The 16,227-nt window shown below is 46.5% G+C and overlaps 1 protein-coding gene across 1 annotated transcript; it reads left to right on the plus strand.

The window, feature by feature from the left end:
* Window positions 1-1,026: 1,026 nt before the first annotated feature.
* On the plus strand, window positions 1,027-2,708 carry ZG16 (zymogen granule protein 16; the record flags this gene model as incomplete). The annotated part of the gene is made up of 3 exons (XM_080679684.1): window positions 1,027-1,081; window positions 1,247-1,379; window positions 2,299-2,708. 3 exons carry the CDS (start codon window positions 1,027-1,029, stop codon window positions 2,612-2,614), a joined length of 504 nt encoding a protein of 167 aa, XP_080535810.1. The 3' UTR covers window positions 2,615-2,708.
* Between the last annotated feature and the right edge of the window lie 13,519 nt (window positions 2,709-16,227).

A 16,227-nucleotide genomic window follows, 5' to 3' on the forward strand; every position in this document is an offset into this window, starting at 1 on the left:
CATGCGGCTCTTTGGCCCCTTGAGTGTGGCTCTTCCACAAAATACCACAGCCTGGGCGAGTCTATTTTGAAGAAATGGCATTAGAAGAAGTTTAAGTTTAAAAATTTAGCTCTCAAAAGAAATTTCAGTCGTTGTACTGTTGATATTTGGCTCTGTTGACTAATGAGTTTGCCGACCACTGATTAGGGGGAATTCAAGCTGAGCAGGAGAAGAGCTGGCTTGGATTGAATGGCAGAGGGGAGAGCGGGGTGTCAGTTAACTGGGGCATCTGGGTCGGAGTTAGTCATAGGTGCATCGATATCAGCTGAAGGACTGGGGACACTTAGGATGCTCAGGGGCGTGGACATGGCCATATTTGTGATAGGGGAGAAAGAATTATGACAAATAGATTACGCACCAGGAATCTTGAGCTAGTCCCAACTCCTACAACTTTTCAGTCTATCCCCCTCCACCAGAACTGCTTGGAAACTGGTGTTAGCACAGTCTCTTCTCTGACTGCCTTCACTCCTCAGGTGACACAGAGACACACCTCTAAAATGTTCTTTTCCTTCTGAGACCAGGGTAAAACTAGGAATTTAAACTATGCCCCAGATGCCCCATAAATCAGGCCAATCTACCCCGGCTGGACTTCAGTTAGGTTTTCTCAGACTCCTGGTTTGGTACACTCAACCATTTCTATGATTTGGAGATTGCCTCTTCTTCTTTAGAAAACTCCTTTCCTGCTTTGTGCCAGGAGGGAACAGCACTCATACAGCTTAATCCAGATAGAGGGTTAGGATTGATCTTCTGCCTTGGGACAGACGAGGAGGGTCGGCTACAGGCAGACCAGAGAGAGGTAGAGGGGATAAGGACACAGAAGATAGTATCTGAGAGGAACAGGACTAGAGACTATGCCATCCTTTCAAAGCCAAGACTGGGTCAGCTAGGTCTGAGTCTCAACTGGAGGTCAGGGATGCCTGAGTAAATAAAGTCCCGAGGAATAGGGTAAATCTTCACTTTCTCCTTTCTTCCCATTCTAGCCCCAGAATGTTGACCATTGCTGTTCTTGCCCTTCTTTGTGCATCGGCCTCTGCCAATGCCAGTAAGTGAGAATCTGGGAGCCCAGTACGGAGGTCATTGCTGGCGGCCAAGGCTTTCAGAGGCAGGCTTGGGGTGCTGGGAACTGAGTTGTGGGAGGAATATGCGTGGTAGGGAGAAACTGAGCTCTCAGGGAATTTCTCCCTCAATCTCTTACTTTTCCTTCCAGTTCAGGCTAGGTCCTCCTCCTACAGTGGAGAGTATGGAGGCGGTGGCGGACAACGATTCTCTCATTCTGGCAACCAGCTAGACGGCCCCATCACTGCTATCCGTGTCCGAGTCAACAGATACTACATCGTAGGGTAAGATTCACTGAGTTTCTGTGGTTTGAGGACCTTCTGGGATCTTACTAAATTGAGAAGTTCTCAGTCACTTTGGGTCACACCTGTTTCAATCAACAAGTCCCAGGGATAATGGTATGTGAAAGCTGTTAGAGGCTTGGATTTGAAACCTGCACTGCTGAAACCTCTACAACCCAAACATGAGTGATCCTGGATAAATCACATACCATAAACTCTCAGGGGCCTGGAAGTTGTCTAGTTTGGCCCCCCAATCGAGGTTTATTTTTTTTTTTTTTACTTTTAAAAAAATTATTGATTAATTTAAGGGAGAGGAAGAGAGAAAGAGAGAAACATTGATTTGTTGCTTAATATTTTTATTCATTCACTAGTTATTTCTTGTATGTGGACTGACCTGGGATCAAACCCAAAACCTTAGCATATTGGGACAATGCATATCAGGATTGAGCTACCTGGCCAGGGCCCTACCCTAGGTTTAAATCCCCTCTGGCATCCTCCAACTTTGCATGATGCCTCTCCCAAAATGTGTATCCTTCTGATCCTGGATCCCCATGCTGGTATAGCAGAGACAAGTCTTTTCCCTCATGAGAGCCTTTCAGATTTTTGAGAAATTGCTTTGCTTCTTTTGGGTGGGAGTGAGGGTACAGTGAGAGTCTACACTTCAAGCTCAAGCTCTGGCACTTACTGAGTGACTCTGGGAAAGTTGTTTTCCCTCTGTGAGTCTGTTTGTGGTCAAAATGAGGAGTTGAAGTTCCCTGTATGATCTCCAAGGGCTCACCCAACCCTCACACACTGTGGAACTGGCAAGAGGCTTATCATCCCTGTCACCAGTTTGAAGGTCTCAGGGTATAGGCCAAGAGGTCCTGCATTCTCAGTACCCAATTCAGTGTCTCCCCTTTCTTCCTCCTCACCCTGTCCCCAGTCTCCAGGTACGCTATGGCAAGGTGTGGAGCGACTATGTGGGTGGCAGCCAGGGAGACCTGGAGGAGATCTTTCTGCACCCTGGGGAATCAGTGATCCAGGTGTCTGGCAAGTACAAGTACTATTTGAGGAAGCTGGTCTTCGTGACTGACAAGGGCCGATACCTGCCTTTTGGAAAAGACACAGGCACAAGTTTCAATGCTGTCCCCTTGCACCCCAACACTGTGCTCCGATTCATCAGTGGCCGCTCTGGCTCCCTCATTAATGCCATCAGCCTGCACTGGGATGTCTATCCCAGTGACTGCAGCAGCTGCTGAGACCCAGCAAGAGCAATGCAGTGTGGGGGGTGAGAACCCCCTTGCCACTAACCCCATCCACATGGCTCCATTTAAAAAATAAAAGGGCATGGCTAAACTTGTGTGTATGTGGGTGTCTGCAGCTGGGATCCACCTCCGGACTCTGGGTATGGATGTGTGAATCTCTTTCTTGGCTATCTGTAGGATGTTAATCTAGGGAAGAGTGGGAGGATGAGGGAAAGGTGTTAAAGTCTTGGGGTTTTCTTCATTATTTATCAAAAGGAGATAAGATTCTGATTTGCACTAATTCATTTTTCAAGGATAGCTCCTGAGAGTGTTTACCCAAATTGGAGTTCCGAGGCTGAGGGTAAGGCCTCGATGTGACTTACTGCCAAAACCCAAAATGTTCCACTCTTACTCTCCAGCCCTTCTCTCCCCTTGTCCTCCCATCCCCTTGAGATAGCACCTCTTCACCAAGGCTGTCACCTCACTCTCTAGATCTTAACCCACTCCCTGTATGTGGGTGGCCTGGACCTTTATCCTTTGTTTTTTTACAGAACCCACCTGACTCTTAAAGTTTAGCCTAATGTGTCAAGGACTCTGCCTATTACCCAGACTAGTTCCTCCCCACCTTTACCCATAAGCCCTGGTGTCCTTACTTAGCTCCTTCAGAACTGAGGTTCCTTCCTTAGGAAGTCACCACTTCCTCACAGCTTCTATGCTATCAATACCATCCTCAAAATAAAGGGCTTTTCAAAGTGGGGGAGATTTCCACTGTGGGTTTCTATGAACATAAGGGATTGGTTAGAGTTTAGGGTAAGCCTTAGAGTGACTGGATAGATTCAGCAATATAAAGCTGCTTTGAAAATAATTCTTAGGACTCTAGTTCCCAGTCTAAAACATTTCTTCCCAATTAGACAAAGATAAAACATGTACAGTTATGTACATGTAACTTTATAAAGAAATATTAACATTATAGAAACAAACCCATGCCTAGCCTATTTTTATAACAATTCCTTTCTCTTAATCAATTTCATTGGATGGAATATTATGTCACTGTAATTTTCTTTATCTATCTCTATAAAAGCCGAAGTGACCATCACAACTGAACAGACGACCGAACAGGCTGAGTGGGGCGACCAGGTCAGCAGGGGGCTTAGTGAGGGGCGACCAAATGACCGAGCAGCAGGCTGCGTGGGGCAACCAGGCCAGCAGGGGGGGCAGTTGGGGGCAAACCAGGCTGGTGGGGGCGGGTGGCAGTTGGGAGTGATCAGGCCGGCAGGGGGGCAATTGGGGGTGACCAGGCAGGCAGGCAAGCAGTTAGGTGCTAGCGGTCCAGGATTGTGAGAGGGATGTCCGACTGCCGGTTTAGGCCTGATTCCCGGGATCGGGCCTAAACTGGCAGTTGGACATCCCCCGAGGGGTCCTGGATTGGAGAGCATGCAGGCTGGGCTGAGGCCCTCCCCCCCTGCATGAATTTCGTGCACCAGGCCTCTAGTTGAGATATAAATCACATAATATAAAATTCACCCTTGTGCCATTTCAGTGGTTTTTAATATATTCACAGATTGAACAACCATCATCACCCTCTAATTCCATAATACTTTCATCACCTCAAAAAGAAACCCCGGGGGGGGGGGTGAAGATGGAAGAGGGTATAGGGGGGATAAGTGGTGATGGGAAAAAAATAAAATATAAATTGAGTTTCCTCCTGTTAAAAAAAAAAAAGAAACCCCATATCCTTTAAGCAGGTACTCATTCTTTTCTCCTAGCCCCTGATAACAACTCATCTACTTTCTGTCTCTATGGATTTGCCTATCCCAGACATTTCATACAGATGGAATCTTACAATAATGTGGCCTTCTGTGTCAAGTGTCTTCCTTTAACATGTTTTGAAGGTTCATTCATGTTGTAGCATATATCAGCACCTCAATCCTTTTTATGACAGACTTTTGACAGATCAGATATCTGGTCAACTTTAGGACAGCCTTTATTTTTATTTATTTATTTTTTATTTATTTCAGAGAGGAAGGGAAAGGGAGAGAAACATCAATGATAGAGAGAATCATTGATCAGCTGCCTCCTGCACGTCCCCTACTGGGGATCAAGCCCGCAACCCGGGCATGTGTCCTTGACTGGAATCACCCAGGACCCTTCAGTCCACAGGCCGACGCTCTATCCACTGAACCAAACCAGCTAGGGCTAGGACAGCCTTTAAACCAGTGGTTTTCACACTGTGCCCAGTGAAGGCACTGGCACCTAAAAGGCAGACATAGCAGAAGAGGATTAAGTGATGGGATTTCTGGCTTTTGTCTAGTCTACATATCAGAATTTTACAGAACATTTTATTTAAAGAAAACTTTCCTTAATAAAGTTTTTTAATTGCTGAATTGAGCTAATCACACATTTATCAAACATTCCCTGCTAAGTTCTAGGAACATAAAGACTACTAATGTTTTGTTACTTTTCTTCTGGTCAAATGGATTTATTGGTGCTGTAACAAAGGTGTTTTTTTGTTTAATCCTCACCCTAGGATATTTTTTCCATTGATCTTTAGAGAGAGTGGAAAGGCGGGGAGGAGAGTGAGAGACATCGATATGAGAGAAATATATCGTTCCCATACACGCTCCGACCTGGGCTGGGAACCTGAGACCTTTCAGTTCACAGGCTGACACTCTAACCATTAAGCAAAACCAGCCAGGGCAAAGGTGTTTTCATAGGATGCCAAAGGAGCCAAAAGAGGGGTAAATTTCTCTGGGAGTGTCAGAGAAGACTTTGTGAAGGAAGGTGTGTGTGTGTGTGTGTGTGTGTGTGTGTGTGTGTGTGTGTGTGTGTAGGGAGGCAGTACAGGGTGCTGAGACCTGCTTATGCAGAAATCTGAAGATATGGAAACTACAAGTGGTTCAGTACAGCTAAAATGCAAAGTACAATTAGACAATTATGGGCTACAAGAAGACACTGAACCAAACTTTTGCTCAGGGGATTGATAAGATTTATAAGAAAATAAATTTTCTGGTGTAAGTGGGGGAAATGGACTAAAGGTAAAAGCAGGATAAGAAAATATTTGAGACTAGCTCTACATCAGAAATGATTAAATGTCTGTACAAAGGCAGTATATAAGGAATAAAGGAAAAGGAAGAATTTGAGAGGATTTGAGGGGGAGAATAGACTCAGAAGAACTTGATAACTGTAAGCATGAGAGTGAGTGAAGGAGGAGAGTCTAGGAGAACTTCCATATCTGTAGCTTGGGCAACTAGGAAGAGAGGGATATTCTCTGAAATGGGGGAATACAATACAAAGGAAAAATTAATTAGCTTTTTGGATCTGCTGCGTTTTGATAAATCAGTGGTACAACCTGGTTGAGATCCAACAGTAGGCAGAGGGATATTTGAGAATAAAGCTTTGATACAGAGCTTAGTAGATTCAGGAGTCATCAGCACATAGATAATGCAGTTCAAATCATGGGTGTAGAAGAAGTCACCCAGGGACACTGCAGACATATAAAATGAGAAGGCCAAAGTCAGAGGAGAGCAGAATATCAACTTTTGACGGTTGGTCCAAAGAAGAAGAATCAGTTAAAGAAATAAAAAATGGAGTGATCTGAGAGGTAAAGGGAATGAGGAATGATGCACTAGAAGGCAAGAGAGAAATTTCAAGCTTTATTGAAGTATAATTGACAAATAAAATTGTAATATATTTAAAGCATACTATATAATTTGATATATGTATATATTATGAAAGGATTCCCAAATCAAATTAACACATCCATCACCTCACATAATTACTCTTTAAAAATTTTTTTGGTTAGCTTAGGATCTACTCTCTCAGCAAATTTCAACTATACAATTGTACAATACAATATTATCCTATATAATAAAAGCCTAATATGCAAATCAACCAACCGGGGGAATGACTGGTCGCTATGATGCACACTGACCACCAGGGGGCAGATGCTCAACGCAGGAGCTACCCCCAGCCTGCAGGCCCCAGGCCGGCCAAGGCAGGTGCCAGCGGTTCCCCCTCCTCCCCGCCCCCTGCCGCCCCCCGCGATTGCCTGGCCAGTTGCTCTGCAGATCAGCCCTGATCACTGGCCAGGCCTAGGGACCCTACCGTGCATGATTTCATGCTCCAGGCCTCTAGTCAACTATAATCACCATGGTATATCTTAGATCAGGGGTGGGCAAACTTTTTGACTCAAGAGCCACAATGGGTTTTTAAACTGGACCAGAGGGCCGGAACAAAAGCATGGATGGAGTGTTTGTGTGAACTAATATAAATTCAAAGTAAAGGAGCGGAGGGGAGAGCAAGAGAACCCTCTGCTCTTTCGGCTCCGTGGGCCGGATAGAACAGCCAAACGGGCTGGATCCGGCCCGCAGGCCATAGTTTGCCCACGGCTGTCTTACATCCTCAGAACTTACCTTATAATTGAAAGTTTGCACCCTTTTACCAACATCTCCCCATTTCCTGCACTTCCCAGTTCCTGGCAACCACCATTCTACTCTATTTCTATGAGTTTGACTTTATAATTTTAGATTCTATATAAAGTGATACCATATCGTATCAGTTTTGTTCTCAGCCTTTGACTGGATGAGGCCTATTAGAATAATTATATTACTTAATTCAGTCTTATAACAAATATTTATTAGGTGCCTTACTAGGTACTCTGAGAAATGCCACTATTTGTCCAAAGTCATAAACATAGTATGAAGCACAGGATTAAACTCAGGTCTTTCTGATGTTGCAAAACCTGGGCATTTTTCACATGTCCATGATTTTCAAACATCTTAGAAACAAAATCTTATAAGGAATTCTAATACGAGGATCACACAATTGAAAAAAATCTGTCATGCTTTGACAAATGCATATGCTTATATAACCCAAACTCCTTTAAAGATATAGGACAGTACCATCACCTGAGAAAATTCCCTTTGGGTCCTTCCCAATCATTTCCTGCCCACAACTCCCAAGAGGCAACCACTCTTCTGACTTCTTCACACTACACTAAGTTAGCCCATTCTGCATTCAATCTGTTGTGATAGTACATATCATGTAAACTGTGGAAAACATATATTACAATTTTAATATATTACAATTTTATTTGTCAATTATACTTCAATAAAGCTTGAAATTTCTCTCTTGTCTTCTAGTGCATCATTCCTCATTCCCTTTACCTCTCAGATCACTCCATTCTTTATTTCTTTAACTGATTCTTCTTCTTTGGACCAACCATCAAAAGTTGATATTCTGCTCTCCTCTGTACAGGTATAAGAGAGTAAGAGTGGAAAGGTTGCCCTGGCTGGTGTGGCTCAGTTGGTTGTAGTGTTGTCCTGTACACCAGATGGGGTGGTGGGTTTGATCCCTAGTCAGGGCGCGTGCAGAGGCAACCAATCAATGTTTCTCTCTCTCTCGCTCGCTCTCTCTAAAAATCAATGAAATAAATAAATACTGAGAAAAGGCAAATAATATCCTGGTATTATTATGAAAATAGTTTTAACTTTGCAGAAGCCAGGGACCCTCACAGCCCCCCAGATCACATTTTGAGAATTTTTGCTCTAGGGATTACAATATTTTGTTTTAAACATTAATACACTATTCTTTTTTTGTCTTCTCAACACAACCTCTGCAGAGCAAGCCTCATCATTCCAGTGAGCACATCAAACTTGCCCCTGCACAGCAGCCACCAAAGCTCATGTCAGTCCTCTGTGCCCTTTTGGGTAGACTGGTGCCAGCTTCCTGGCCAGCTGTGGTGTTCTGTTATCTAAGACAGCGATTTTCAACCACTGTGGCACAAGAATTTTTAAAAGATGCAATATCTGACTATTAGGTCAAGAGCACTGACTGACCGCTTTTCCCTTAGATTGTCAAATAAAGAAATGACAACAGCCAACATAACAATAGCTATCTGGTGTGAATGAACCAAAATTATACCTATTTTTTTTGTCAGATCGACAAAAAATATATTTTTGGTGTGCTGCAGAATTTTAGTAATTAGTTTATGTGTGCCATGAGATGAAACAGCTTGAAAATCACTGATTTAAGGACTCCTTCTTCTCCTCTTGGCCCTCCAAGTGTGGTCCTCTCTTTCCCAGCCTCCATTCTCCTTTTCATCACTGCCACTATGCCTTTCACCCTACATGACCCTCATTTAATCTTCTTAGGCTTGAAGAACAGAATCATCTGCATCATTCACTAGTCACTTTCTAATTTTTGTGGCATAACTCTATGTTCTACTTTCCTCTGCTCTCCTTTGTTTTCTAAGAGTCTAGTTTGGAAGTTAAAAATAACTGTTTCTCTTTGAATATCATGTGTTTAACAACCCTAATTTCAACCAGGCAGATGCAGATCTTGCTATACATTCTTCCCTTAAAAGTTCTGTTTATTGTCTGTCACCATCACTCGCTCCCACACCCCTATCCCCACAAAAAAATAAACTCTAGGAAAACAGGGACCATGTCTGTCTTCTTGTTCACCATGGTATCCCTACAACCTAGGACAGTGGTCGGCGAACTCATTAGTCAACAGAGCTAAATATTAACAGTACAACGATTGAAATTTCTTTTGAGAGCCAAATTTTTTAAACTTAAACTTCTTCTAACGCCACTTCTTCAAAATAGACTCGCCCAGGCTGTGGTATTTTGTGGAAGAGCCACACTCAAGGGGCCAAAGAGCCGCATGTGGCTCACGAGCCGCAGTTTGCCGACCACTGACCTAGGAGAGCGGGCTAGCACACTACAAGCAAATAATACACTGTGAACTGAATTATTTTATTTATTTTTAAAAATATATATTTTATTGATTTCTTTACAGAGAGGAAGGGAGAGGGATAGAGAGTTAGAAACATCGATCAGCTGCCTCCTGCACACCTCCTACTGGGGTGTGCCCGCAACCAAGGTACATGCCCCTCACCGGGATCGAACCTGGGACCTTTCAGTCCTCAGGCCAACGCTCTATTCACTGAGCCAAACCAGCTAGGGCTGAACTGAATTATTTTATTGTCTTTGAATGTCAGGTATTTAACAATTCTAATTTCCACAAGGCAGATGGTACCCTTAAATTAAACCTGGGAGGCGGGTCCAACCATTATTCTCTCTTAAAAACTGAGGAAATGGAGGCACAAAGAGGCTAAATTGCTACTGTGGGTGACCTGGCACCAAAGCCCTGTATCTGAGCTATTCATTCATCCTTAGAACTCCCTCACCTATGCTCTTTTTTATTTTAATTATGTGATTTTTTTTTAAACCCTCACCCGAGGATATGTTTTTATTGATTTTAGAGAGAGAGAAACACAGATGTGAGAGAAAAACATCTATCAGTTGCTTCCCGCACATGCCCTGACTAGGTATCAAACCCATACTCCAGTCATGTGCCCTGACTGGGAATGGAACCTGCAACCTTTTGGACAACACCCAACTGACTGAACCACCCAGCCAAGGCTGACCTATGCTCATTCCACTATTTCTGGCAGGTATCTTACCAAATATCTAAGGACTGGCAACAACTGTGAAAACCTGAATAGCCTTTTCTGAAGTGCAGGGGAAAATCAAATTGCCAATCTCTAAGTCAGTGGTTCTCAAAGTGTGGTCCAGAAGATTCTGGAGATCCCTGAGATATTTTCACGGGAGTCTGCAAGTTCAATACTATCCTATATAATAAAGAGGTAATATGCAAATGGTTGTTACACCGTTACCTGTAACGACCCAAAGCAGGAGGGTGGGGCAGCATGCTGTGAGCGGTGGTGGGCCAGCGGCCCCCTGAGGCAAGCAGCAGCGAGCTACTTGTGCACGGATTCGTGAGCAGGGCTACTAGTTTTCATAATAAAACTAAGATGCCATTTGATTTTTTTCCCCTTGCATCCGTTTTTTTTTTTTTTTTTTTTTTTTGAGTGTATGGTGGTGTTTTCAAGAGGTTATATGATATGTGATAACAGAACAGACCAAATGCAGAAGCAGATATGAGAATCCAGCTATTTTTTCTTTTATATATATATATATATATATATATATATATATATACACACATACTAGAGGCCCGGTGCACAAAATTCGTGCACGGTGGCGGGGGGGGGGGGGGTGTCCCTCAGCCCAGTCTGCACCCTCTCCAATCTGGGACCCCTCAAGGGATGTCCGACTGTCCTACTGGGATCGGGCCTAAACGGGCAGTCGGACATCCCTCTCACAATCCAGGACTGCTGGCTCCCAACTGCTCGCCTGCCTGCCTTCCTGATTGCCCCTAACCGCTTCTGCCTGCCAGCCTGATCACCCCCTAACCACTCCCCTGCCAGCCTGATTGATGCCTAACTGCTCCCTTGCCAGCCTGATTGCCCCTAACTGCCCTCTTCTGCAGGCCTGGTCACCCCTAACTGCCCTCCCCTGCAGGCCTGATCACCCCTAACTGCCCTCCCTGCAGGCCTGGTCCCCCCCCAACTGCTCTCCCCTGCAGGCGTGGGTCCCCCCAACTGCCCTTCCCTGCAGGCCCAGTCACCCCTAACTGCCCTCCCCTGCAGGCTTGATCACCCCCAACTGCCCTCCCTTGCAGGCCTGGTCCCTCCCAACTGCCCTCCCCTGCTGGCCATCTTGTGGTGGCCATCTTGTGTCCACATGGGGGCAGGATCTTTGACCACATGGGGGCAGCCATTTTGTGTGTTGGAGTGATGGTCAATTTGCATATTACTCTTTTATTAGATAGGATAGAGGCCTGCTGCATGGGTGGGGGCCAGCTGGTTTGCCCTGAAGGGTGTCCTGGATCAGGGTGGGGGTTCCCTTGGGGCATGGGGCGGCCTGGGCGAGGGGCCTGTGGTGGTTTGCAGGCTGGCCACGTCCCTCGGCAACCCAAGTGGAGGCCCTGGTATCTGGGATTTATTTATCTTCTATAATTGAAACTTTGTAGCCTTGAGCGGAGGCCAGGGCAGGCCAGGAAGTTTGGCTTCCTCCATCACCGGGGAAACCGAAGCCTCCTGCTCACTCTGTGGCCGCAGCCATTTTTGGTGGGGTTTATTTATCTTCTATAATTGAAACTTTGTAGCCTTGAGTGGAGGCCAAGGCAGGCCAGGGTGGGTGGAAAACTTGGCTTCCTCCATTGCCAGGGAAACCCAAGCCTCCTGTTTGCTCCATGGCCGTAGCCATCTTGGTTGGGTTAATTTGCATACTCGCTGCTGATTGGCTGGTGGGTGTGGCTTGTGGGTATAGTGGAGGTACGGCCAATTTGCATATTACTGTTTTATTAGATAGGACTAGAGGCCTGGTGCACGAATTTCGTGCACAGGGGAGGGGCGGTGTGTGTCCCTCAGCCCAGCCTGCACCCTCTCCAATCTGGGACCCCTTGAGGGATGTCCGACTGCCCGTTTAGGCCCGATCCCACCTAAACAGGCAGTCGGACATCCCTCTCACAATCCAGGACTGCTGGCTCCCAACCACTCGCCTACCTGCCTGCCTGATTGCCCCTAACCGCTTCTGCCTGCCAGTCTGATCACCCCCTAACCACTCTGCTGCCAGCCTGATCGACGCCTAACTGCTCCCCTGCCGGCCCGATCGTCCCTAACTGCCCTCCCCTGCCAGCCTGGTCACTCCTAACTGCCCTCCCCTGCAGGCCTGGTCCCCCCCACAACTTCCCTCTCCTGCAGGCCTGGTCCCCCCCAAACTTCCCTCCCCTGCAGGCCTGATTGCCCCCAACTGACCTTCCCTGCAGGCCTGGTTGCCCCCAACTGCCCTCCCCTGCAGGCCTGGTCCCCACAGCTGTCCTCTCTTGCAGGGCTGGTTGCTCCCAACTGCCTTCCCCTGCAGGCCTGGTTACCCCTAACTGCCCTCCCCTGCAGGCCTGGTTGCCCCCAACTGCCCTCCCCTGAAGGCCTGGTCCCCCGCCCCCCACAACTGCCTTCCCCTGCAGGCCTGCTCCCCCCCCAACTGTCCTCCCCTGCAGGGCTGGTCGCTCCCAACTGCCCTCGCCTGCAGGCCTGATTGCCCCCAATTGCCCTCCCTTGCAGGCCTGGTCCCTCCCAACTGCCCTCCCCTGCCAGCCATCTTGTGGCAGCCATCTTATGTCCACATGGGGGTGGCCATCTTTGACCACATGGGGGCGACCATCTTGTGCAATGAGTGATGGTCAATTTGCATATTACCTCTTTATTATATAGGACTAGAGGCCTGGTGCACAACATTTGTGCACTGGGGAGTGAGGGAGGTCATTCAGCCTGGCCTGCACCCTTTTGCAGTCCGGGAGCCCTCAGGAGATGTCCAACTGACTACTTAGGCTCGCTCCCCAAGTCTAAGCCGTCAGTTGGACATCCTTAGCGCTGCTGCGGAGGCAGTCCGCTGCTCTCGCCAGCTGTCAGCCCAGCTTGTGCCTGAGCAGTGCGTCCCCTGTGGGAGTGCACTGACCACCAGGGGGCAGCTCCTGTGTTGAGCATCTGCCCCCTGGTGGTCAGTACACATCATAGCAACCAGTCGTTCTGCCGTTCGGTCGCTTTGCATGTTACCCTTTTATTATATAGGATTATGTAGGATATATTTTTTGTTATTGATTTCAGAGATTATGGGAGAGAGAGAGAGAGAAACATTAATGATGAGAATCATTGATCAGCTGCTTCCTGTACACCCTGTACTGGGGATTGAGCTGCAACCTGAGCATGTGATCTGACAGGGAATCGAACCACACCTCCAGGTTCATAGGTTGATGCTCAACCACTGAGCCACACTGACTGGGCCCAGCTATTTTCTCTTCAGTCAGACATTAGATTTGTAAAAATGTAAAACAATATCTCTCTTCTCACTTATTTTTTTTGCTTTGGAAACATTATTTTTTAAATTAAAATGTTTTATGTAATGCATTTGTTATTGTAATTTGGGGGCAGATTTTAAAATGAAGGTATCATTCACATAGAATAAAATTTACCATTTTTAAGTGTACACTTCAGTGGTTTTTATTATATTCATTATGTTGTGCAACTATCATCACTATCTCATTACAAAACATTTCCACCACCCCAAAAAGAAACTCCATACCTATTAGTGTTACTAGAAAGAGGACCTGTCCCTGAGTGGGTCTGCCTTGGGCCTGCCAGTAGTGTGTGGGTTCTTTGTGCAGGAAAGATTTCACAATATGAGTCCAGGTGATTTTTTAGAGGTTGTTTATTAAAGCTGGAGACAGTGAAACAAGGAAGGATCTAGGATAGAGGAAGCAACAGGAAAGGGACTAGGTGGGGAAATGAGCCTACGCTGGGCTGCTTTGGCTCACTAAGTCAGAGAACAGGGAGCCTTGGAGACAGGTTCAGGGGGTTAGCCTGGGATTAGCTGCTGCTGCCCACCAAATCTTGTGGGTTCCCTTAGCATTTAGGGGATGCGTGCCTGTGAGGGAAGAACTAGCAGGGGTTGTGGGGGGGGGGGGCGGTTGGAGGGAGGGTTGGGGGAGGGAAAGGCAGGGGCATGCTCCTAGGAGGGAGAGCCCCGAGCTGGGATCTTCGGTTTGAGGGGTTTTAAAGGCTGGGAGTTTAGGGGGTGATCTCAATAGAATATTCATGTTTTATGCTGTTGTGCCAAAAAGACTTATTCCCCTAACTTTATCTGTACTTGGGTGTGGTGGCAAATGGCACTAATTGGATTTCTGCTATCTCCTTGAGTAAGGTGATTTAAGCTATTTACCCTCTGGTTAGGGAGAAATGTAAACCATTTACTTTTAAGTATCCTAGGTTTAAGGGAAGATAGGATTTTTCAATTTACTAGATTTAGCTTTCTGTCTCAGTTTCCCTATTTCACTTGTTCTGGCTACCAGCTTGTCTCATTAGCAATAGTCCCAATATACCAACCCCTCACCATCCTCTGGCAACTGCTAATCTACTTTGTCTCTATGGATTTGTTACTGTAATTATTTTTTAATCCTCACCAGAGGATTTTAGAGAGAGAGAGAGAGAGAGAGAAGGGAAAGAGGCGGGGGGAGGGAGGGAAAGAGGCGGGGGGAGGGAGAGAGGGAGAGAGGGAGAGAGGGAGAGAGGGAGAGAGGGAGAGAGGGAGAGAGGGAGAGAGGGGGAGAGGGAGAGAGGGGGAGAGGGGGAGAGAGGGGGAGAGAGAGAGAGAGAGAGAGAGAGAGAGAGAGAGAGAGAGAGAGAGAGCGGCAGGCATACATACATCGATCGAGTGCCTCTCGAATGCACCCAGGCCAGGAATTGAACCCACAACAGAGGTATGTGTCCTGACTAGGAATCGAACCTGAAACCTTTCGAGGCACACAAGGATGCTCCAACCGATTAAGCCACCTGGCCAGGACTGTTAAGTGCATTAATAAACAGTTTAAATTTGTTTTAATTTCTAATACAGTAAATATAGATAGATAAAACCCACATAAACAAAAGATCAATGGGGCTTCAATTTTTAAGAATGTAAAGGGATTCCAAAGCCAAAAATTTGAGAACCACTGGTCTAATATTTGCTTTTTTTTTACTTTTTATTTATTTTTTTTTATTTTTTATTTTTTAAATATATTTTATTGATTTTTTACAGAGAGGAAGGAAGAGTGATAGTCAGAAACATCGATGAGAGAGAAACATCGACCAGCTGCCTCCTGCACACCTCCCACTGGGAATGTGCCCGCAACCAAGTTACATGCCCTTGACCGGAATCGAACCCGGGACCCCTCAATCCGCAGGCCGACGCTCCATCCACCGAGCCAAACCGGTTTTGGCTATTTATTTTTTTTAATAGGTAGGACATAATGTCTGAACAAGGACCCTACCCATGGGCACAGACAAAGGGGTGGTGAGGGCCTGGGGCCGGGGGTGGGGCGGGAGCGGGCTGGAGGGGGTCAATGGGGGAAAAAGGGGGACATATGTAATACTTTCAACAATAAAGAATTATTAAAAATAGATAAATAAACAAACAAGGGCCCTGCCAGGAGCTCAAAGATGCCAGGATCTTCCCTGAGTAAGCTTCCAGAAAGGAAAGAGAACTACCTAACAGACGTTGAACCTATGGGATATGGGACCTTGGCTGAAGTTGACTAAGAAACAGACCAAGCATACCTTTACCGCTCACTACGTTGAATGTTGAGTTACAAAGAAGGCAACATCCGAGCTGGGCTCCTTAGCTCAGACATGCGACATAAGGGGGCACATCTAGCTTCTGCACCTCACTTAGTGGCTCTGGGCTCAGCAAGAGGTGAGTGCAAGGTGACGGCCCAGTGCAGCCCGCCGCTCCAGACCCTCGGGGCTCACACACTGACTGCAGGGAGGTCGCCCGCAGGCCGCAAAGCCGCCCCCGTCTCAGCGCGCGAAACAACTTCTGCGGCAAAAAAACTCTGCAAAGTGAAGATCGTTACCAGTCATTTAGAATAATCCCGTTTCTTCGCAACATTTTCCTTATTTATATAATCTCTTTCTACCACGAAAATAGTATTCGGCGTAGGGAAATTTTTGGATAAATTGATTAAGTGCCTTCAATCACTGTCTGCTTGATTCGTACTAAAATTGTAGTTATTTGAGGGGGGAAATGAGGCGAAATGTCTGCACTTACGCAAGTCTACGCCTCGAAACTGGGCGGCATTCAGCAGCTCCCCCAAAGGCCACTGTTGCCACCGCCTCGGGCGCCAGAGTTTGCCCAGGGGCTCGGGCGGGGACGTCAACGGCTGGGAGGCTAACGTGCGCGCATGCG

Source organism: Plecotus auritus (genome assembly GCF_963455305.1).
Source record: "Plecotus auritus genome assembly, chromosome: 7".
Classification (NCBI taxonomy): Eukaryota; Metazoa; Chordata; class Mammalia; order Chiroptera; family Vespertilionidae; genus Plecotus; species Plecotus auritus.